The 24,145-nt window shown below is 34.5% G+C and overlaps 2 protein-coding genes across 6 annotated transcripts; both read left to right on the top strand.

Annotated features, from left to right (window-relative positions):
* Positions 1 to 299: 299 nt before the first annotated feature.
* On the top strand, positions 300 to 9,563 carry LOC106961632 (nuclear GTPase SLIP-GC-like). Of its 2 annotated transcripts, XM_015055480.1 has the most exons (20): positions 300 to 527; positions 619 to 663; positions 1,117 to 1,155; positions 1,547 to 1,571; positions 1,658 to 1,735; positions 1,976 to 2,069; positions 2,529 to 2,745; positions 2,838 to 3,071; positions 3,459 to 3,653; positions 3,753 to 3,928; positions 4,521 to 4,614; positions 4,692 to 4,779; positions 4,862 to 4,983; positions 5,919 to 6,095; positions 6,196 to 6,350; positions 6,431 to 6,548; positions 6,648 to 6,756; positions 6,843 to 6,976; positions 7,609 to 7,690; positions 8,212 to 9,563. In XM_015055480.1, exons 6-20 carry the CDS (start codon positions 1,981 to 1,983, stop codon positions 8,277 to 8,279), a joined length of 2,058 nt encoding a protein of 685 aa, XP_014910966.1. In that variant the 5' UTR covers positions 300 to 527; positions 619 to 663; positions 1,117 to 1,155; positions 1,547 to 1,571; positions 1,658 to 1,735; positions 1,976 to 1,980; the 3' UTR covers positions 8,280 to 9,563. The 2 variants fall into 2 exon arrangements, with proteins under 2 accessions (XP_014910966.1, XP_014910968.1); XM_015055482.1 differs by lacking the exon at positions 1,976 to 2,069 and having other exon boundaries at positions 302 to 527.
* Positions 9,564 to 10,846: 1,283 nt separating this feature from the next.
* Positions 10,847 to 20,338, top strand: LOC106961629 (nuclear GTPase SLIP-GC-like). 4 transcript variants are annotated; one of them, XM_015055476.1, is made up of 23 exons: positions 10,847 to 10,991; positions 12,706 to 12,787; positions 13,119 to 13,231; positions 13,358 to 13,402; positions 13,505 to 13,534; positions 13,698 to 13,722; positions 13,811 to 13,894; positions 14,031 to 14,124; positions 15,048 to 15,261; positions 15,610 to 15,858; positions 16,653 to 16,859; positions 16,956 to 17,131; positions 17,458 to 17,551; positions 17,627 to 17,708; positions 18,084 to 18,205; positions 18,592 to 18,768; positions 18,878 to 19,029; positions 19,135 to 19,252; positions 19,442 to 19,550; positions 19,680 to 19,813; positions 19,913 to 19,994; positions 20,082 to 20,163; positions 20,252 to 20,338. In XM_015055476.1, the coding sequence occupies exons 2-22, from the start codon at positions 12,721 to 12,723 to the stop codon at positions 20,156 to 20,158; spliced, it is 2,451 nt and encodes an 816-aa protein (XP_014910962.1). In that variant the 5' UTR covers positions 10,847 to 10,991; positions 12,706 to 12,720; the 3' UTR covers positions 20,159 to 20,163; positions 20,252 to 20,338. The 4 variants fall into 4 exon arrangements, with proteins under 4 accessions (XP_014910962.1, XP_014910964.1, XP_014910961.1 ...); XM_015055478.1 differs by lacking the exon at positions 10,847 to 10,991 and having other exon boundaries at positions 12,647 to 12,787; positions 15,610 to 15,685; positions 15,719 to 15,858; XM_015055475.1 differs by lacking the exon at positions 10,847 to 10,991 and having other exon boundaries at positions 12,647 to 12,787.
* Positions 20,339 to 24,145: the final 3,807 nt, after the last annotated feature.

Below are 24,145 nucleotides of genomic sequence, written 5' to 3' on the forward strand. Positions count from 1 at the left end.
GGAGCTGCTCAGTGCTGTCAGAGAGTAAATATGAAGCATGACTTTTGTGAAACGTTTGAGGAGAATTAAACAAGCTAATGTGCCAGTTAAAGTCATTTTCAGGCTTGTGATGTTGCAAAATAGACTATAGGTACAGGGGAGAAAAAGTAGCATAATTTATTAGTGACCCTCTGCCTTTTCTTTCTGTAGTAAGCCATCAACTTTTACCATCATAAAAACACGACTTACTGAAAATACAAAAGCTCCTTATTTTATAAAAACAGTTTTCTCATACAATCACTTAATGGAAAAAAATGGTCTCTTATTCATAAATAACATTGCTTATAACATTTCCTCTCTTGCATGAAATAGATTTTTGCCTCTTTAAAATTATATTTCTGTGTTTGTGGTTAACAGAGTCTCATTTGATTACAGATCAAGGGGTTGACACAGAGAGCCTTTATTGTCTTGAGGATGAAGATATTGACAAGCTGATCACAAAAGTGGGACCGAGAGCTCGGTTCAAGAAAAGACTCAAGCAGTTAAAGGTAATGCCATACATTATTAATCATTTAGTACCACGTCTTCTGCCTATAGATTTAAACACATTGTATATGTAACATTTTATTTTCATTTTAGGAAGAAGAAAACACTAATAGTGAAAAAGAAATTTGTCCTAAACCAGTAAGGCAATCCTCTTCTCACAATAAATGTCAAATATTACATCCATTAACTATCAATATTAAATGATCTTAGACTAGATTAGGAATACCCTTTATTTTCCTGAAGTAGGGAGTTCAGCAGGTGTAACAGCAGCAACCTCACAGGAAATTGAGGCATGTTGGTTCACATAAAGATAAATAGTATAAAAATATTTAAAAACAAATTTAAGAATAATATAATGCACAGTAAAGACAAATTTACCACATAAAATACTGCACAGTCATCAAAAATAACATCCTGTTATCATATGTGCAACTGAGCAGGATAATTTTTAAAACTGTGTGTGTGTGTGTGTGTGTGTGTTTGTGCAGTAAAAGACAACAGACCAAACAGCAAACAATAAGAATGTGAAAAAAACAGCACAATTTTTTCTAAAACTGTGTTTGCCTAACAAAAATAATTATTTTACCTTAGTGCCAAGAGCAGAATGAAGATCCAGTTGATTTGACAAAGGTAAGTGTAGGACTACTCTGGTTTCTACTTTTCTATTTCTTCTTCTTTCTTTTTTTTTTTTTTACAAACAAAAATCTGAAAATTATCTCTTGTATTTGTATTTGGGCCTCCTTACTCTGAATAAGTCAGAGTAAGGAGGCCCAAGAGCCTGTAAGTGCCTGTCCTGAATAAATCTAGGACAGGCACTTGCCTTCTGAAGTAACTTAATCCTTCCTAGACATATTGGTCCTCTTTTTTAAAATAAATTACCCCTGTGACAGCTGACTTTATGTAAGAGTAATGACACCTTTTATTGTTGCTAGTCAAATAAAATATCCAGCCAAAAAGCTAGTAAATATATTTTATTTAAATATACAAAATCTAAAAAAGTTATTTTTGTGTGCATCCTCAGATTTTACCCTCCACCAGTAATACAGGTGGGAAATACAATGTCTTAATCTATGTCTCATATTTTTTATTGTTTTTGAGAGACCCAACTAATCTGTTTTTTTTTTGTAAAAAGAAAAGCGAAAACTTGACCTTCAGGAAGAATCTAGCATAAAGAAACCAAAGCTACAGCGTAAAAGATCTCAATTCACAGGTATTGATATGTTTTGATCAATGGTGTCAAAATAATGTTGATGTAGAAATATGATGCATTTTTAGGTAAGCATAGAATATTTTGTCAGTGTACTACAATAAATAAAATCTATTTTGATAAAATTATGTGTAAAATATTTTACCAATATTTTACCAATATTGGTAAAATATTGAAGAAGTGAGAGTAGCAATAAAATGAACCAATGTTGTTGCTAAGCCTTTGTATTGTTTTCACTAACAGAATCAATGATAATGAATGATGTGAAAAACATAATGACACATGTTCATGCTAAGCTACAAAATCAAGAGACCACAGATCTTAATGAATTCTTGATGTAAGTATAATTTTCTATTTTTCCATCATGCCTTACAAACAAATAATTACAAGTTTGAGCTCAAATTTTCCCTGTTTATGAGGTTGTTTTTCTCTCTTTTCTCAGTTTTGTAGGTCTGTTTGATTTTGTTTTAATTAAAGACACAATTTGTCACAAAAATTCCTACCTCTTGTCATTATTTGGCTTCTCTGGTAATTCCACAGAAATTAATTAAACAAAATGTGTTCATATCATGATGGCAGTGTTTGTGAAGAGTAATTGGTCTGAAATGAAGTCTGGTGGATGGTGATTTCATAGTATAAAGTTCATGGCACTGGTGCTTGTAGGTCTTCAGGAATACAGGCAAACTATGGCGATGTGATCTACAAAGGTGTACCATTATGACACAGCCTGGGTTAAGTTTTTAGATAATTCTATGTACAGGTGGAAGTAATTTAATTTTTTCTTAATTTTCAACAGGACCAAAATTAGAGATTTGGAAACAGACAAAAGGGAGCTGGTTGGTGTTTTTGGTAAAACTGGAGCTGGAAAGACCTCATTGATTAATGCAGTCATTGGTGTGAAGAAACTTTTGCCATCTGGAGATGTAGATGCATGTACCTCGGTCATGATCAAAGTGGAGGCGAACGGTCTCAACTCGAATTATGAAGCAGAGATCGAGTTCATCAACAAAGAGGTGAACAGAACCATCAAACTGTTTGTTCATATTATAACCTGGAGTATTGCAGGGTTACACACTTAAAACCAAACACAATATTTCCTTTTCAGGAGTGGGAAGATGAGTTGGGGACCGTAGATCGCTTTCTTGAGGATGACGAAGAGCAGGAGAACCATGACGATGATGAAGAGAACGATGGCTATCATGACCTTATTGAGAAGCTTACAGCAATTTATGGAGAGGAATGGAAACAAAAATCATCACAACAGCTCATGGATAACAGATACTTCAGAGAGATTCCAGAATTTCTTCAGTCCACAAAGAAGATTTTAACTTGTGAATCGGTGAGATGTGACTTTTAGGTCTGGACAGATACTGATAATACTACAAATCATAACTGGCCAGGCGTCATGTATTAGGTTGTGGTTTTGAACGATAGACTTTTGGCGTCACTTGCCCCTCTAAATTGACCCAGTCGAAAACATTTGGGGTCATTCATATAAAGTATACTGACAGGTATACAAAAAGTGGAGATAGTCTATGAATCATGCTCATGTTTTAAAATCAAATCAAAATGAGAATCTGTAGCAAAACTTGATAAATTATGTTTGAAATGTTGCCAGTTCTTTGTTAGCTACTTAGTACAAAGAACACATTTGGTTTCAGGGTGGAGACACACCATGTGTGCTTCACCTTTCATTTCATGGACTGCTTTATTTTTGCTCCATCAGGCTATAGAGCTATCTGCAAAAATGTTGAAGTACACCAAGCAAGGAGAAGACAAAGATATAAAAAGGTGGTACTGGCCTCTTGTGAAGTGTGTCACTGTCAAAGTACCACAAAATCATTTTCTCCAGCATGTCACACTTGTGGACCTTCCTGGAAATGGAGACCGTAACAAGAGCCGAGACTCAATGTGGAAAAAGGTAATTTGTACCTTCATACCATGGTATTCACTCTTTCAACTTTTAGATTTTAGAAATATTGTTAAAGCATTCATTTTCACTCCACCATTGTCACCTCAGGTTGTTGGAAACTGTTCTACGGTGTGGATTGTATCTGAAATCAACCGAGCAGCATCTGATAGAGAATCCTGGGAGATCCTGAAAAGTGCCAGTAATTTCCTTGGAAATGGTGGCGAGTGTCGATACATTCACTTCATCTGCACCAAGTCTGACGTTTTAGGAGATTTACATGATCCGTAAGTTTGCTAATACACTAAAGGTGGAAAATTTAAAGAGTCAATTCAGACATCAGTGAAGATGGGTCAAAGATCCAATAGTTGTACTTAGAAACAGTGTTAAAAAAAACCCCAATCACACTAGCAATGCTGTGAAGTACATTGTTATCTGTTGGGAATGATTGTCAGGAACATTGAGCTAAACATCCACCAAAAGTGATTAGCTGGTTTATGAGTGTAGATAAATGACTCTGTCACAGGTTTTCAGTAAACTGAAAGTAGAACAGACGTTTATAGTTTAAAATAAAAATGTGGCTGGCTAAAGGAACACACAGATACTGTAAGGTCCCCAGTAAGTAAAATAAATGTGTGTGTTACATATGTTTTTTAATCCTTTTATTTATGATTTTAAAAGAAAAACTTATTCACCAAGCATTCATGTCCACCGGAACTTAAAGTTCATTTTTGAAATGTTGCAAATAACTCAGAACTGATTGTTAAAAAATAAAAAAGATCAAATACTTTTTAAGGTGCTGCATTATCTGTAGTAATTGCTACATTTCATGACGTGATTTCTGTCATAACGTTTTCACTGGTGAATGTTTTCTTTTAGATCACCAGCTGATGCTCAGGCCAAAATCCTAAATAGAAACTTAAGAGCCAAGGAAGCGGTGGGCAAAGAATTCAACAAGCTAAACAAGATAAAGGTGAGCTTTGAACAGCATATGATTTTCAAATTGATCATCTACAATTAAGTAACATGAACAAATCAAATTCCCCACAGAAATATTTTAGTAATGAGTGTTTCAAAGTCTTCACAGTGAGCTCTGCAGAGTTTCTGAAACCAAAATACCTAAAGCCGGAGGACACTGGTAGGCTACAACTGAAAATGGAAGATTCCTCAGTAATGCAGCCTCAGTTTTATGCTAATATGACCTTATTGTGTTTTCAAAGAAATTCCTGAGCTTAAAGATTTTCTGCAAAATCTAAACGACTCTCACTCAGTGACGCTAAACTACGTTTCTGGAGCTCAAGGGATTCTGTCTTTGATTCAAGGGGCCAGCTTGAAAAAAGTGGTAAGGCTGAGAAAAGAAATAATCTTAATTTTTCCAGTTATCTTTAATATCAAACGAAGACGCACTTTTTGTGATACAGATTTGCAGATCTTTGTTTTACTTGACAGCCTCTGTATATTCTTGGTTCAGAATATACTTTTCTTATAATTCCTTCCCTTTTGATAAAAAAAAGACCAGATTAAAGCTGCCATATATAACTTTAAGAATTTTTTTTTTCACATATTTGTTGAAACTGTCACTGTGTGATGACAGTACAATATAAGACAGAAAATATGTGAAAACATTTAGCTACTCTGCCTTCTCCCACTGCTCACTAGAAGCCAACTAGAAACAACCAAGCAGAGTCAAGAGGAGGGCTTTACCGCTGTCAATCATTCCTGTGTCCATGCTGCTCACCCTCCCTGCTATTTGTTATGATATAGTTTCTCCCCATCAGCAGAGCCTGTCATTAATGCTAAGGATAGTTAGTATGTAAAATCCTGTAACGTTGAGTCATTTCTCCCTCTTTAGCACATTTAGCAGCGTGTCCACAAGGTTGATTGACAGCACTAAGATGCTTTTTCTGGCTCTGGTTAGTTCTTTTGATTGGTAGCGGTGTATTGCTTTAGATGGCAATAACAGCACAGGTAGGAAGTGGAGGAGCTCGATCTTTTCATAGATTTGCCTCATATAGTCATGATGATTTGGCGATAGTTTTAACAAATATGTATAAAACATATTTTTTAAATAAAAGTTACACACTGCAGCTTTTAATAACACTAACCTCAATGTCTAAAAAGATCCTTGCTTCTTACTGATCTGTTAGCAGTTCTATATCTGAAGTTTGTTCCAGTTTCTTGACCTAATGTTTGATTAAAATTAGCTAACCAGGATCCAGTGAACTTCAAATGACTCAGTTAATGATGTTTTAAATGAATAATGTGTATTTCTTTTAGGCTGACTGTTACAAAGTTGTGTGTGATGACCTTGAGACAAACCTGAACTGTCAACTTGATGGAATCAGAGATGAAATGCGGGACATCTACAGCACCTTTATAAAATGTCTTGATGAAGGAGTTGAAACTTCCAAAAGTTCTTGTAAAAATACCCTGAAATTCTTCTTATATCCTACAGTACGTAATCTGATAGTTTTATGAATCTATGTTCTAACCAGTTTGTATTTTTGTCCTTTTACTTATTTCTTTTTAATATCTGTTTTTTTTTTTTTCCCAGAGAAAGAGTGGAAGTGCTCAATACTACATCCTGAAGAGTGTCGTCAAAAATGGTGGCATCCACAAACCAAAAAAGGGGAAAGAAATAAATTTCAACATGAAATTAACTTCATTCTTGAATAAAAGCATCGATGAGGAATTCAGAAAAACCTTCCCGTAAGAACTTTATAAACACAGTTGCTTTACTGAAATTTAGGATCTTCTATAAATAATTCAAATGTGGTAAAATTTTTCAGCAATGAAGGAAATTGTGGTCCATTCAATGGAGTGATCAACAAGTTTTCACTTGACACTGAAAAACTAAAACCAAAGTACACGGATGCAGGACTGCAGCTGACTTTTCTCAAGACAGAGGTATGAGAAAACATTAATACTGAATCCAACTGCTCTAAATCATGTAATATGACAATTCATTGACTCTCTGGGTTTGACTCTTGACTGTTTTTTCCTTAGGAGGAAAAGATTAAGACAAAACTGAACAAAATGATTCGTGACAACAAAAAAGTCATCTACATGAGTCTAACAAAAACAGTTGAGGAAATCATGAAAGAGTGCTATGAAAGTAATAGCTGGTTTTTTCATCAAAACAATAGATGCTACTAATTTGTGTTATTGTTTGGACATTAATTAACTTCTCTTTTTTTGTAGAAGCAGCAGAGTTTCGAGGAAAGAACACACTGCAGAACATAAGGGAAACAATACAGGTCTATGTGCACAATTTCCAGAACAGCATGTTTGAGAAAGCCAAAAATGTCATGTTGGATCTTCTCCTCAAACTGATGGTTTGTTTCATTTTATGCATTAAAATTTCATGATTACATTTAACAGACAATGTCTTTTAAAAGCATCCACATCCATTCAGCTTTGTGATATTTTATCAGATTACAGCCACTAAGAATGAATGATTCATTTATTTGTAGACTAGCACAAATGAATCATTGTCAATTGGAAGGAAAATTATGTTTTGGATATTATTCTTGCATTCATTCCCTTGAGGTTATACTGAGGTAATAATATGTTTTAGAATACTTTTCTACCAAGTTTGTTTTACTAGAGATTAAATATTTTGTCTATTTTTCTTCGCAAAATGCCTCAAACTCTGTCAGACTGAATTGTCTGTGAATATCAGTTTTAAAGTCTTGCCACCGGCTCTCAGTTGGATTTAAATCTGTACATTGACTTTGAGCGTTCCTCTGTACCTCTGGCTGCATGTTGAGTGTTGTCCTGTTCGATGGTGAGGTTCAGTCTTCTGCAGAGTCTTTTGAGTTGTTTCCCAGGACTTCCTGTATTTAGCTACATTCAATCTAAACTAAACTGCTTCTATATGTCTGCTGAAAAGAAGCATTCCAACATTCATAAGCATTTGTAAATTCGTATCAATAAATTCTTACTAATTATTATAATGATAAATTAGGCGGATATCCTGGGACTTCTGGAAAAAGACATGATGGAATCGATTGAGCTGTCCCTCAAGACTGAAGACTGTACAATCCCAGGTAAAATTACCATGTGATCCTCTCTTGGCAGTTTTAGGCTAAAAATAATCTTTGGTTTAAGATATTTCTTCTGACACCAATTTTGGATCTTAAGTGTCTGAAGTGATCCAACCAGAGTTTTAGCTTTTATCTAGTGGAGGAGGTTAAAGATGACCGTCCAACCTCAAAACATTTGAGCTCATTAAATTGTCTAAAAACCAGGTGAAACAAACTCTAGTCATTTGGTGGAAAACCAATAGATATTTTAATTGATATTTATTAAAATTCAGTAACTAGGACTATAAATAATTTAATGCTTGGAGTTATTTGCTAAAATTGAAGCAAACAAAGTAAATTATTTTCATGTCTCATCTTTTGAGAAATACTTATTTCATTTCCTATTAAATTCAAACATCTTTGATGATTGAAAATACTTTTGAACATAAATCTGTCAAGGGTATGAATTATTTTAGGACATAACTGGAAATATGTCACTAACATTCCTGTCATCAAACATTTAATGACAAACATTACTTCCTTAGATGTGTCAACGGAGCTTGGAATGGTTCAGAAACTCTGGGAGGAGCTGAACAGCGGCATGGACACATAAATATTCTGAAATGGACACGACTTTTTAATCAAATCACATCCCATAGAAATGGCAGCGACTGTGAACTCTTTTTCCAGATAAGTTGGCAAAGATTTATGATACTTTGTATTTTCTTTCATTTAAAACATTCAGACCTGGAATTATCCTCTTAGCATCATTGCAATGACTCAATATTCTGACATTTGTGTGTCTTTGTTTCTGCTTTATCACAAGATGTAACATGTGGCTCTGATTGGCCGCATGAAATCCTCTTTGTACAGATTTGATGTACTGATTTTGTTGGCGCCTGTGTTGTAGACATGATTTATATGTTCTTTAAAACTGCCAGCATTCCCATTTATTTTAAGCGAGTTGTTGGCATGTTAATACTAAGCAATAATATCAATATATTTTCATAATGACAGGTCAGAACCTTTATTCCTCTCAAAAAGATTGTTTTTGTTATCATGTGTATTTTCTGAACATTAATAAATAAATAAATTTATGTGTATAAATGTGTTATTTGCTAACATAGCAACTAATATTTCTTGTCACCTTTCATATCCTTCAACAAATATAAATGATATAAATGCCAATTTATACATTTTTGGCAAAAAAATATGCATTTGTAAATTGTGTGATAAATGAATATTTTTGAACAGTTGGGCTTTCTTAATTGTACCTGTTCTGCTGTGTTGTTGTTTTTTTTTTCATTTAAAAAAATTTAATCATCTGTTGTAATGTAGAAATTGTATGAAAATTTAATAAAAACGTGAATCTTATCATTTCTAGAATTGTTTGTTTTTAGGACCCACAAATTCCAAACAAATGAGCACAGTTGAAGTTATAAAGCACTTTTTGTTTGTTTAGCATGTCCTGTCAGCAGAGTGGCACAATTGTTGTCTGTGTCAAGGTGAGGCCCAACAGATTTACTTTCACAAGCAGGGCATTAAGGCTTTCATCATAATGCTTGACGTACATATACAACTTTATTAGAAATTTATTTGGGTTTATTTAAAATTTAATGGACACCGATATGAAGGAAAGGGGGGAAGGTGGTGTTGAGGAAAATAAATATTCTTAGTGTTTAATACAGTTAAATCTTACGTCGTAAAAATAGTGGATTAAGCAAGATTCCTTTGGATAGCATCTTAGAGGGCTTTAAATTAGTCGTGCAGAAAATAATGTTATCAGGAAGGAACCAGGCACACAGGCCTGTCTCAAATGAGCAGCAGCGAGGAGACATCTCAAGTCATCTCCCTCAGAGAAACACTAAAACTTACGGACAAACAACACATAATACTAACAACAATAATTGCAATTTAATTAGTAGAATACCATTTAAACATGACTTAAAGTAGTCTAATTTGTAGTTTTATATTAACTACTTGGAGTCTCTAACCTAGGTCAAGCGGTAATATCACTTAGTTACATATAATCAAAACTAGCATAATATTAATTGGAAAATGTTTAGAATGAATGTGTTTATATTGAAAATGCTCAGGTATATTCTATAAGTGTTTTATTCTTAAAATCTGCACTTTGATCTAAAGAGGATGCAGAAGTTCTGAACCACTTTGCGTAGCAGGCTTCCTGTCAATTTTAAATTACTGCACTGATCTGTATTTGTAGGAATTTGCCCCACAGGGAAATAAAACAGGTTTAAGACAGGTTATCTTTTGGTCAAACTCTGGTAAAAGACTAGAGGCTTTGTTCCAATCAGGAATTAGGAGTAAAATCACATTTCAAACTGGCATGAGAAGAGCTGCTCTGAATGACCTTTGGTCTCCCTTGTCTAGATAGAGAAGCGCCGTAGCCCTGAAATTAAACAAGTCTCAGAAGGTAATAAAATTGCTTCGGACGTACCAACTTAGTAATTTGAAACTAGCCATACAAGGGAAACAACACGCCTTACTTACATAAATTAAAACAAAGAAAACCCCCTTTTGAATAAAAGTATGGGCCCCAGAGGAACGAATCAGAATTGCTTTTACAGTTCCTCAAAAACGTCTTTGTTTTTTGTTTGTCGTTTCCATTGTTTTGTCCATTTCCTCTCTCAGGTAAACTCATGTGTTGTTTGTGCTTTGAGTTTTGTGATGTGTTACAATGTGCTCTTGTGGTGATAGTATGCATCTCTCTTGAATAAATGCTGACTATTGGGATGCTGTTACCTCTGTGTGATCTCAGTTTCTTTTGCACACTGCATTTTCTGAATCTGGGCATGAGAGGATATAACAAGTCAAAAGGTTTTAAAAAGGGTTAATAAGCTTTAAAATTTTCCTCTCTTAATAGTGGTTAAAAAGTTTAAAAGGAAAGGAGATAGAAGAACACTAAATGTGTACATTCAACATGGGGGAGAGGAAACAAGCACCGGAGGTAAGACTGATTAAACAATAGCAAACCAAGAAGCCACAGGAAGTCACAGAGTGTCGAGGACCACCACAGAGATAGCAACACACCTGTTCAAGCATACATCCCACACACACATTTTGCTTGTTTTCTCTTTTTCAAAGTCTACTTCCTGTCCTGTCTTTTCATACTCAGCCACGCCTCTCTGTCTGTTACTAAACTTTGTACCTTGCTGCTCTCCAGTTCCGCATGTAATGCCCCATTTGTTGCTGCGTGATCACCCTTTGTCTTTGTCACAAAGTCTGCCACATAATTCATATCATACTATTGTAGATATTTTTCTTTTTCGGTTTCTTTTCGTTTTGTTCTGAACATCAAAAACAGGTAGGATTTTATTTTTATACTGTAAAAAGTAAGGAGTTCAATATGAACATATTAGAGATCTACAGACTCTGCATTACATATTGAATGCTACACCTGTTTCACTTGATAATTTTTTAACAAAGAAGTAAAGAGGCCTTCTTTTGTTGGGTCATTATGAGCTTAGCTCAAAACCAGAACTCGGTGAATTTTTAAATATTTAAATAACAGTTGCAAAAGATTTCTAGGAAATAAAATTTTGTTGTGAAAACATTCTTTATTTAATTAGACTAATTTCAGCAAGCTAAGTGTTTAAACAGAATGAGATAAGGTTACCAAAAGACCATTTTGTTTTAATCTGGTAATTTTCAGGTAACTTGTTCTGATTAAATTAAGTTTTAATCTATCAGCATAACTGATGTACTGTTAAAAAATACATTTAAAATATGCTATTTTTAAAACTTAACCACATGTACAATATTAGATAAAATTAATAGTGTTTTAAATAAGAAAATTTGCTCCAAATTATATCCATGGTTCAATCAGCGTAATCTCTTATGTAGGATATTTCTATTGAAACATTATACATTGAAACATTTTTGTCTCTTAGTTTTAAAATTGAATTAAAATAATTTAGCTTGTAGTTCTGTATAATTTAAAACACAGCTAACCTCCNTGTGNACTGAGCAGGCATTCACATGGGGTCGTGGCTGTTGTGTGAGTTTAACCTTTTGGCCATCTTAATATGATTTAAACAGCTGGTGTAAAACTGAATACAACACAGAATATCTGTAAAACACATAATCTAATTTGTAATATCTCCTAGTTGTTAACATGTCTTGATTGAAATAGCCTAATTGTAGTTTTCAGATTAATAACTTATTCTGCCCTATTGACCTTTATGTTACCTGTAGTTACAGCAGATTGTTTGCCAAGATCTTTTGAACTGCCCTTTGTCTGTGTGGGAAACAATCAGGAGAAGTTCCAGCTTTTCACACAGATCTGTGAAAAGCCATAAAACAGCAGGAGTTCAGGCCATTAGAGGAGAAGCTCTGCTTCCACTTTGTTTAGATAAAGGTGACAACTGGTGTTTGATCTTGAAAAGAAATTGTAGGGAGTTTCTAACTTTTAAGATGGTCAGAGACTGTCCCTAGTTGGATGAGCGAAGGTACACCTTATTTGAATAAATTAAAGAGAAGAATACGCCTGTACTATAAAAAATTTGTGCACGTGAGGAACAAACTAGATTTGCTTTTGCAACTCTCCAAAGACGTCTTTGCCTTTCTTTCTCTCTTTCTTTCTTTCTTTCTTTCTTTCTTTCTTTCTTTCTTTCTTTCTTCTTTTCTATTTGTCTCAGGTAAATGAATGTCTTTTTTAGTGTGTTTGAAGTATCTGTGTTGTCAATGTGATTTTATACTTTTAAATGTTAGAATAAACTCTGAAAATGTTTGACGTGGGGCGTCATACATTTTCAAAAGCCTCTATGTGGAAAAACATTTTCAAAAGCCTCTATGTGGAAAAACATTTTCAAAAGCCTCTATGTGGAAAAACATTTTCAAAAGCCTCTATGTGGTTTTTGTTTTGATTCCATGCATCGAAACAAAAACCTCTATGTGGCTTTTGTTTCCATGCATGGAATCAATGAATCCGGGAGCACAAGAGAATAGAACGAGCCAGAAGTTAATGATTTTATTCTCTACAGTACCTAATGTAATGTGAAACCCTGACTATATTACAGCTTCTCTTTTTCATCATGGATGATTTTGTTCGTGACAAACTACGTCAATGGAGACTAAGTGCCTGGATATACAGATTTAAAGGTAAAGCATTTGTGTTCTTGTTGCAAGCACTGTAATTTATTCATAATGTCTGATCTACAAACAGTCAAAAAGACATCCATGTTACTCCTGTTTTTAATTTTTAATTTGATAAGCTACAGTAAATAAAAGGAAGCGTAACAACAGTAAATAGTTAAAATAAGTACAGCACACATGTTAGTCTTTCACCTGCTGATTCTTAGCAGTTAAACAGAAGTTGTGCATCATCACCTGCATGGTGTTTTAATCAATGTGTTTATTATTTATGTTAGACAAAGTTTCTCTTTAGAACAATGTTCTTATTAAGAATTAATGACAATATATTTTATTACAGATCAAGAAATCGACACTGAAAGCTTCTTTGGACTGGAAGATGAAGACATCAAGGACTTGATTCCAAAAGTTGGACCAAGGGTTCGATTCAAGAGGAGACTCAAGTCTTTGAGGGTAAAAGCTAACACTCAAAAGTTAATGCAAATGCTTCGGCTATATGAGATTACACACAATCAACAGTATTGAGAATATAAATTTTCACACTAACTGTTTTCTGGTTTGTACAAATATGCTTCACAGCAACAACACAAGCAAAATCAGGAGACAGAGTTTGTCCCTTCAGAAGTAAGTTTTTTGTTTGATGTTTTGTGAGATAGTACATATTAAATCTATGGTTTTGCTTTGCTTTATTTCCTAACACGATGGTTTTGCTTGCTTTGTGAATAGGAGATGGAAACCTTGAGCTACCTGAATGAAGTAAGAACAGTGAGACTTTTTTATTCATTTTTCCAACATTAATCTATATTTATTTTATTGGAATACAAACAAATGTGTATTTTTTCATCTTTTTGAGAGAAATAAATATTTATTGAAGTCAATAAAATCTTGGATTTAGTCAAATATCAGTTTTTTCTCTTAGTTTTCAGCTTCAACAAGTGGTACAGGTCAGTAACAATACTATCAATTTATACAGTAATTTTTAATAAGACAACTTGATAAGTAAACCCAAATACAATGTATTTTTCTAACTAGCAAAGAGAAAGCTGGAACCTGAGTTTGAGTCCAGTGCAGAGAAACCAGCAGCAAAGCAACATTGTGGAGCAGTGCCGTTTTCAGGTACTGCAACATTCATTTTCTTCCTTAGCCACAAAGACAACAGCACACATGTTAAACCAAACACAGAACATCTTCGGTAAAACAAAAGCAGTGGCAGAGGATTTATAACCCTGCTAATGTTTATTTTTAATGACAGAAGCAAGGATATTGTCTGATGTTAAAAAGATAATGGTGCACATCCATAGCAAACTGTTCCAACAGGACAACAACAAGCTCAATAATTTCCTGAAGTAAGTATCTTTCTTTTGTTCTTGCAGCAATCTCACAAAACGGTTTCCAAACAGGCTTGCATTTTAATTATTAGTTATTATGAGTTAACCATAACTAGAACTCTAAAAGATGTTGACTGTGTAATTTCTTGAACTTGAGTGGCAAACTAACAAAAATATTTTTGATAAGTTTTTTGTAGAGCCACATATTGGCAAATGGTGTAAAAATAATTATTTATATATACAAACATCTGCATGGACATAAAACAGACTAGGATTAAACATGCAACTAACTTGTCACCGTCTTGAGTCATCACAAATAGCTGAAATAAATAAAATATTGTTATTTTGAGAGTGCTCAGCTCATAGTGGGGGAACAGGAAGCCTATCATGCTTCACTGCATAATGACACACTATAGGCTTAGTTATGTAAGAACTTGTAATGACAAGAATGACTGAATTTTATTGCAAATGAGAATCTAAATAGACATGGAAGTCAGTACAGATTAATATCTATACATAATGTGGATACATTTAGAAGATATACTTCCAGTCACTGAATCACACAACCAATGAAGGAAGCTAAATATACTGCTCAAAAAAATAAAGGGAACATTTCACTTTAATTTTGTGTGTGGCTCCAAATCCAGGCCTCCATTGGTTAATAAATTTGATTTCCATTGATGATTTTTGTGTGATTTTGTTGTCAGCACATTCAACTTTGAACAGAAAAAAGTATTCAATGAGAATATTTCATTCATTCAGATCTAGGATGTGTTATTTGAATGTTCCCTTTATTTTTTTGAGCAGTGTATATTAACATGTATTCAGAATTTATTTAATGTCACATACATAATGTATTAACTTTTACTAATATGTCATCTTTAGATTTATTATTGTTCTATATCATACTGGCATCTACAATTTATTTTTGCTCTCAACAGGAATGAAATCACTAAACTGAGCATAGACAAGAGGGAGATGGTTGGTGTCTTTGGTAAAACTGGAGCTGGAAAGAGTTCTTTGATTAATGCTGTTATTGGTCAAGCAAACCTTCTGCCCATTGGAGATCTCAACGCTTGTACCTCAGTCATGATTAAAGTCGAAGCAAACATGGAAGACAAATATGAGGCAGAGATTGAGTTTATCACTAAAGAGGTAAACAGGACTATAAAAAAAAGGATTTATCCTTATTTGAGTATGCAGTGTGTGTAATAATTTAAGTCTATTGAACTAAATAATCTAGACATTTGAAGGAACTACTTTTCTGGTGGCATCTCAATGTACATAAGTTCTTACGGGAAGGTCTTTCTGAATTCCTCATCAATGCTATTAGCAAAGGGTGACGTAAGCTTCATGTTTAAATTAATTTCCTGCTTGTTTTTGGGTTTGTAGATCCCACCGTTTTGGACGACACATTTGCATACTCAAACATTGCATACTCAAACATCTTTGGTTAAACAAAAGCCAAACTGAACTGAACAAATATTGTTTCTGCTTTTGTAGGAATGGCAAGATGAGGTGTGGTCAATGTGTCAATATCTTTGTGATCATATGGATCAAGAAAACGATGATGAAGATGGTTGTCAAGATGATAGTGATGATAATGAAGATGATGATTATGAAAACAAGTTGTCAGCACTTTATGGGAAGGACAGGAAACAAACAAAACCAGATGAATTTATGGATCCCAAAAACTTCAGAGAGATCCCAGAGTTTCTTCAATCCAAAACAAAAACCTTGACCTTTCACTCAGTAAGGGAGATATATTCTGCTTGTAACGCTGTGTTTCATATGAATATATAATAGATCTTAGTACTATCAAATATAATATATTAAATAAAAATAATAGTCTCTTTTTATTTCCCATATAGCCTAATATATTATTTTTTATTTCTATGATAATTTTTCACAAATTAAACTTATGGAGCCCCCAGGCACTTGGAGTCCTATGCACAGTGCATCATGCATATGGACAGAGTGACGACACTGCAAGTTACCATGAGATAGTCGGAACATACATAAAGCAAGAGCTTTGCTTTTTGGCTTCTTTCTCCATTACATTAAGGGAGACAAAGCTGAAGCTGCCAACACAACCACAAAATCTTCAACAAACAAAACAGATAAATTAAGGTTCTGGGAACCTTAATAACCACTTTATGATTATGCCTTCAGATCTTGTCCAAGAAAATCTCTAATGAAGACAAGTGGCAGTCCTGGTGTAGTCCAACATACATTGGGGGACATTTTTGACACCATGCCAAGGTGGCAAGCAGGGTTCTTGCTTTGAGCACATAAAATTTTACACCTACCCACATAAGATCCTCCACAAAATTCTCCAGGGATTGTTATCCTTCTCCAGATCCACTAAACACATGTTGATTGCACAACCAAATTCCCACAAGACATTTGGTGATTCTCAGTCAAATTATTTATCCTTATTTGAGTATGCAGTGTGTTACACACAAGAAACCAAACTGAACAAATATGGTTTGTTCAGTTTGTTTTCTTTTGCAAAGAAATCATAACCATCATGTTTTTTGTTTCAGGCTGAAATGCTCTCTGAAGGAATTGCCAAGTACACAAAAAATGATCCAAACCAAGGAGAAGGCAAAAAGCTTAAGAGGTTGTATTGGCCTCTGGTGAAGTGTGTGACTGTCAAAGTGCCAAACATTCCTCTTCTTCAGCATGTTACTCTGGTGGACCTTCCTGGAAATGGAGACCGTAACAAGAGCAGAGATCAAATGTGGAAGGAGGTAAATTTTTGTAGAAAATTGTGATGAGTGAAACTTGTAACATGTTAGCACTTTACTTAAAAACTACTTGCAATTAAACAATATGTGAAATTTCAGATTGTTGGAAAATGTTCCACCGTTTGGATTGTGGCTTTCATCACCCGATCAGCATCGGAAATAGAAAGCTGGCAGATTCTGAAAAGTACTGCTAGTCTCATGGGAAACGGTGGCGAGTGCCAGAACATTCACTTTATCTGCACCAAGTCTGACGTTTTTGAAGATTTTCAACAACAGTAAGTGAAGAAAGAAAGTTGCTAAAATTGACCACAATAAAGTTTCATATTTGCGCTTTTGCCTTGTAGCAAGAAGGTCCAGAGTTTGACCTGGGGTACTTTTTGTATGGAGTTTGCCTGTGTGTGTGTGGGTTCTCTCTGGGAACTCTGGCATCCTCCCACCACCCCAAAACATGACTGTTAGCTGAAATTAGTTTCTCCAAACTGCTCTTACAGTGTTAGTGTGCACACATAGTTGTTTGTCCCATGTGTCTCTGTATTGAAGTTCCCAAACTTAAATGTCCATGTACATGTCCATTTCCATACAATAATATTTTATCTTTCAGCACAGCAGAGGACCGTCTGAACCTCATACTTGACAGAAACATGAAGACCAAGGAAGCAGTCAAAGAGGAATTCAAAAAGCTACACAATGTGAAGGTGAGCCAAGTTTATAGAAAATAAAACATTGTCCATATCTAGAACAAAACTTAATAATCAATCAATTTTCTACAGAAACACTTCAGTGAAGATAATTTTGAAGTGTTCACAGTGAGCTCTAAGGAGTTTCTGGTAGGAGAACTGAAAGAACACTCTGGTATGTTCCATCCTCTTGAAAATCTGCTGTCGATATACCAATTAAATCCAAATGCATGCGCTGAAACACATGTAGCACCATTCTCATTAATAGAGGTTGCGCACAAGGTATGACAAATTTAACAAGTTATAAACTAATGAAAGAATCTTAATTCACTGACAAGTTTTTAGGTGTGAAGGAGTCATTTTGGTGCTGGAGTGAAACCTTTGAACTTTTGGCATCAAATAGACTTTTTCAACTTGGAATTTGTTTTCTTGTGTGCATAAATGAAGTATATCAATGACCATTGCCAGCTTTCACATTATGTTTGAAAACTACAGAATTACAGCAATCTTAATGTAAAGTCATGATATAAATATGATTTTGTTTCTACAGAAATACCCAAGCTTCAGAAAGTTTTGCAAGATCTGAATGACTGTCACTCAGAGACATTAAACTATGTTTCTGGAGCTTATGGGATTCTTTCTTTAATTCAAGGGACCAGTTTAAGAGGAACGGTAAGGCTGCAGAAGAAAACTCCTCATTATGGCACTAATATTTTCTGAAAGTAAGATTTCAGGAGAAATTGCATATTTAAAAAATGAAAGCGCTAAACTGCCAAACTTCCTCAAACTGGATGATTGCTGACCCTTTGGACACAGACAATGAACATGTGATATTTTTAAACTTAAACACTATTGCATCATGGAAGTGTGAAACTTGACACTTGAGGGGGAACTTTGTCCTCAAGAAAGGCTGTCCATCCATTCTCAAAAGCAGAGTTTTTTGAACACCAGTCACCATGGGAGAGTCTGAGGATGTTCATGAGAACCAACATTTATTAAAATGATAACCTTAATGTTTTTAACTGGAATAACTATTGTTTTTTGTTTCCTTGCTTTAGGTTGGCAAAACTGAAGATGTCTATGATGAACTTGAGAAAAACAAAAACTCTCAGCTTGAACTAATCAAAAAATCACTGGATGAGACGTACTCAGATTTTGAAAAATGTTTGAATGAAGGTGTTGAAAAAAGCAAAAGTTGCTGTGAAAATACTTTGAGGACTGTCCTGCATCCTCGAGTACGGATTGTGACAGTAAACATAAAAAGCTATTTATTTTCCGCAATTTGTGATTGAAATACTTAGTTTGTTTTTTGTTTTTTTTTGTTTTGTTTTGTTTTTTTGTCAGCGGTCCGGCCGTTCCTTCTGGCGGACATTGCAATGTGTCGTCCAAAATGGTGGGATCTACAAACCCAGAAAGAAGCAGGAAATTAATTTAAACATGAAGCTTACGTCACCCTTGGCTAATAGCATTGATGAGGAATTCAGAAAGACCTTCCCGTAAGAACATATGTGCATTGAGATGCTACCATAAAAGTAGTTCCTTCAAATGTAGATTATTTAGTTCAATACACATAAATTATTACAATCTGTCAAATGTTTCAGAACTAAAGGAAAAAATGGCCCATTCAATGGTGTGATCAACAAGTTTTCACTTGACACTGAAAAGCTAAAAAGTAAATACAGTGGTGTGGACCTGCTGCTGAACTTTCTGAAGACAGAGGTAAGCTAAAGCTGAATGCTCAATATTTAGATTATTTAAATATTAAATTTGCTTAGATGAATATCTGTAAAACTTAATCAAAAATGTTTGCTTTTGAGAAATTTAATGATAACCAAAAGAAATTGAGTAATTAAAACTATGTAAAATACTCCTGTGTAATAAAAATATATTTTTTTCTGATTTTCTTAGGAAGAAAAGATTCAGTCAGAGTTGAACAAAGTGATTCGAGATCGCAAGAAAACAGTGTACAACAGTTTAACAAAAACAATTGAGGAAAGCATGAAACCATGCTACAAGAGTACGGACATTAATATGATGTAAAACCTTTCATTAAAATGCCCCATGTTTATAATTGCACAAATATTTAACCTAGTTTTTTGCTATTGCTATTTTTTTCTTTGGTGTGGTGGGGGGCTTGTGGCTACAGAGGCTGCTGGTTTTTCAAAAGCTGACACACTGAAAAACATAAGGGAAACAATTGAAACCCATGTCAAAAAATCAAAGGACACCATGTTTGACAAGGCTAAAGATGTTATGTTGACTGAACTCAAGAGCTTGGAGGTTTGTTTAAAATATTATTTAAAGAGGGATTTCATGCCAATTTTAGCCATGGACTCAAATTGTAACAATTACTTTGCTAAACAATCTTGCTGATTTAAGGACGATATCCTGGAATCGGTGAAAAGTACCATGGAGGAATGTTTGGAGCTCTCATTCAGGACTGACGACCACTCCATTCCAGGTGAATCAGCCAACCTGTATCTATTTTTTAGCAATCTGTATATATGTGGGTTTCTAAGATAATAAATGTCTATTTAAAAATACTTAGATGTTTCAACTGAGCTTGGAATAGTGGAGAAACTATATGATGAACTGAAGAGAAACACAAAGGATGCTGTAAATTAGGTAAAGTTTCCAGATATTACTATTAACGCTTTTTCAGGATTCAAGGATGCAAGTATTTATAATAAAGTTATATAAATGCCTTTCTTTTCACAGCTGCACTTATTCAATGTTACAAGTATTCTGTTACACGTGGGTCCTGATTTTCTGACTGCACTGCAAAGATGAAGATTTTTTCTAATTGAAAAAGTCCAAGATCATCATCATCATGCCACAAAGCTCAAGAGATTGAGAAGTTTATCAGAAGATGGCTCAAAGTGTAGCTATGCTAATGAATATGTATTTTTTTTAGCATGAGATATTCAAAAACAAATGTATTTCTTTTTTGTGTTCAATGTTAGGTTAAACGGTATTTATCTTTATTAGCCTTTTTATTATGCTCTATAGTTAATTTCATAGTAAGGCCACAAATATCCAGCAATTTTTCACTCAAAAGCAGATGTTCATATCCTTTCACTAGGTACAGTTGTTCTTGTTGAATTAAAATATTTTCAGTTCAGAAAAACTGAGAACATTTAATAAAAAAAAGTTAACAGATTGAGCACATTTTGTTTTTAATAAGACAACTCTCTAAGAGCCTATTTGGACCTACAATATTTAATTTTGTCTTTTTAACTTTATTTTTATTAAAATGCTGCATGCATCATGAGTCACTGATTGTGCGAAGAGAAAATAATGGTCTGGTGATAAAGCAACCAATGCATGCAGGTATTGAAGCTTATATTAACTAACTGATTATGATCTGCTACAATAATATCACAGCACAGCTCTGCTTTTTGTGGGATATTATGTGCTCACATTCCTGTCCTGGTCAAGTTGACCGAACCAAGAATTAGGATTCATAACTGAAATTGTTGAAAGTAACCAAAATCATTAGCTTTGCGAGCAGGTGGTGCCGTAATATTGTTGTGCAGTTTAAGTGTGGCTTAAATCTATATAAATGCAGGTAATCAGAATGTATTCCAGATCTGACTGAGCTCTTCTACGCATTTTTTCTGTTTGGATCTCCGAAGATATCTTTGCATTTTATTAAAGTTTGGTTGATTCTAACTTGCTGGCTTGCCTTTGATTTCTCACATCACGAACCTACCCTAACCCTAACCCACCTGGCATTTTTCGTAATACTGTCGCTCAAATTATATGAGATGGCAATTTTGTAGGTGTTGAGCAGAAACATAACATTTCTGTGGTGGATTTGTGTTTCAAATTGATAATAACGTTTCATTTCCTGATGCAGGTATGTAATCAATACACATGCATCAGGATATAATACTGTTGGGAAACCAGAATGCTCCAAAAACTCTGGAGTGTCTGAGAGTCATTCAAATTTCTCAGAGTCATGCAAAAATTTCTAAACCATGGGTATTTCTGTTGAAACAAAATCATATTTATATCATAACTTTACATTAAGAGTGCTGTAATTCTGTCGCTTTCAAACATAATATGAAAGCTGGCGAAGGTTAAAAATTCCAAGTTGAAAAACGTTTGTACTTTTTCGCCTACGGAGCCACTCCCAAATAAAGGGTTTTGTCGTTCCTACGTCTCCTCCTGGCTGATACATGATGAGCATTGACTGAATATAATCTCACGTAGTCGTTTCCATTGGTCGCTGCCATGATTTTTAATGACTTATTGTTTGAGCCTGCTATTTCACATGTGATTTTGATTTATTTTCTTATTCAATGGAAACACCTGAATTGTGACATTGCGTTTTTTCAGCATCATAAGAATATAGAGAAACATTTGTACACATTCGTAAAGGACAGAAACAGAAAATAATTGAGAAACACTGTGACATTGTAAGCTGTAAAACCTACATTATTTGAAAGGATATAAAACCAACACTCTCACTTTCTCTACTGAGAGGGAAAGTGAGAGCGTAATACAGCACATTTCAGCAACAAGGCAGCTCAAAGTGCTTTACATCATAAAAAAACACAAATATAAAGTCATAAATAACAGATCCCTGATAACTTTATAATCAAATATCATTATGCATGTTTCAAGTTTGTTTGTTTCAGGTTTTATTGATGTTTAAATCTTGTAATTATTTCCTATTTTGAGCATTTCAACAAGTTGACTACAACTTCCCCTGATAGTATTTAGTAAAGATATGTCTCCAATCATGTTTTAACATTTTTAACTTTAATTGCATGAATTATGACTGTTTTCTGACTCTTCTGTCTTTTTCGTTACCTTTTTTACAGATTCAATTCACTAATTATTATCAGTATCATCACACATCCCAAAACATGTTTAGTGTTAACTCCATGCACCGTCACCATTCCTGTATTCCTCTGTTATCTCAGTGTGCTACTCACTGCATGCTAGTTTATGTGTAGGCTATCCTCACTCACTCACTCACTCACTCACTCACAAACTGCAGTCTTCCACAGATTGAGGAAGAGGTCAGCTAATCTGACCTCTTCCTCAATCTGTGGAAGATTAAGGAAGAGGTCAATGAGACAGACGTGTCCCTGGGTCATGTCTAGTGGTGTTTGCCTTTGTTCTTGCAACTCTTAAGGGCAAGACCCATCACGTGTCCACTCTCTTCTCTCCGACTCCCTTCAGCTGAAATTGCTAAATTTATAAACTCAGACTGAAGGGGAGGTGCGAGCAAAGAAGGACTGATGGAATGGAGTAGCTCAATGTCCTTCAAGGAAATCAATCAAAGGCCCATCGACGTCCATAAAAATTGGTTAAGTTCTGAGAGTCTCTGGTTGGGCATCAGTCAACCAAGCGTTGCCCATTACACCAGACGGTCAGTTCATCCCTGGCCTCAAACATGCTAACCTTAAGCTTCTAGATTTATAGATGAAGCTGGGCATAATGCTGCCTGTTTCAACACATTCAGTGTGTGCAGAACAGTGTTGCATTATGTCCTCAGCTGGACTGGATACAGGGACATTGACTCATATCTGAGATTTATGAGTAAAGTTAACAGTGGGTCGTTTACCATTTCCTCCACACCGGGTGAAACTGATACAGGCAGAGACGAGCCTTACAACAGTAAATCTCTTTGCTCAAACTCACAATATGACCGAGAGGAGAGCCAGTATAGGAAACATGATGTTACTCTGGTCTGTGAATGTCAAATGTACAACAGAAATAAGAATGTCAGGCAGTAACCATGTTAGGATTTGTTTTATCCTTCCATACAAGTTGTTATGTTATGAAACAGTGCCAGCTATTAATTCATGTTAGATGAAAAACCGCCTAGGCAGGTTTTTCTCACTGTTTTCCTTTGAAGTTTTATGGTTTCGTTTTTGAAAAGAAATATACGTTATATATTCACCACTTCCTTTGAATTTTTTGGGTGGGGTTTTTTCAAAGTATCACTATCACTTTTGTTTCACTATCAAGGCTGATAGTGAAACGAAACAAACCAAGCGAAATGATTCACAGTTTTGGTAGCGTGCCAACAGAGAGGAATGGTTTCTCTGTTTGATGTTGATGTGATCTTTCAAACTGACCTCTTACCGTGCCATAGTTTTTCACATGTAGAGAATGAAACGAAAGAGAAAGGAGACAATGAATTAAGGAAATACAATTGTCGAAACTCTGAAGATAAATTTACAAAAATAAATGCATTAAATAAACAAAATGTATAGAAATGCTCAATTCAAGATAATTATAAAATCCAAAATAAGAATATTGTCAATAAGATTATAGAACTTGCCAAACTCTTAAAAGCTTAAATGGAAATAAAACATTCAAATATGATTGGATCATGGAATTCTTTCTAATATTGCAAAAAACTATCACATGTAAAAGTTAAACCATAAAGCATTGCTTTTACAATAAAAACATCCAAACTCTCAGCTTCCAACAGATCTTCAGGAAGGCTGCTCCAAAGCTGAGGGGTAAAAAAAATATGCTTAATTATGTTTTAGTGCTCAATTTAAAGCTGCAGTAATTTTTACAATAATCAGTTTTTGTATCAGTATTTGTTCAAACTGTCACCATGTTGTGAAAGCATATGCAACAGAT

The sequence above is a fragment of the Poecilia latipinna genome, unplaced genomic scaffold, assembly GCF_001443285.1.
Source record: "Poecilia latipinna isolate Pla-1442-1.1 unplaced genomic scaffold, P_latipinna-1.0 Scaffold1317, whole genome shotgun sequence".
Taxonomy (NCBI): domain Eukaryota; kingdom Metazoa; phylum Chordata; class Actinopteri; order Cyprinodontiformes; family Poeciliidae; genus Poecilia; species Poecilia latipinna.

Bases quoted from the DNA above. Each gene is read 5' to 3' on its own strand.
- LOC106961632 (XM_015055480.1), top strand. From the start codon at position 1,981: ATGATAATGAATGATGTGAAAAACATAATGACACATGTTCATGCTAAG. The intron at 2,070-2,528 runs GTAAGTATAATT...AATTTTCAACAG, and splicing joins GATCTTAATGAATTCTTGAT to GACCAAAATTAGAGATTTGG. The intron at 6,757-6,842 runs GTAATAGCTGGT...CTTTTTTTGTAG, and splicing joins CATGAAAGAGTGCTATGAAA to AAGCAGCAGAGTTTCGAGGA.
- LOC106961629 (XM_015055476.1), top strand. From the start codon at position 12,721: ATGGATGATTTTGTTCGTGACAAACTACGTCAATGGAGACTAAGTGCC. The intron at 15,859-16,652 runs GTAAGGGAGATA...TTTTTGTTTCAG, and splicing joins AAACCTTGACCTTTCACTCA to GCTGAAATGCTCTCTGAAGG. The intron at 19,030-19,134 runs GTAAGAACATAT...CAAATGTTTCAG, and splicing joins GAATTCAGAAAGACCTTCCC to AACTAAAGGAAAAAATGGCC.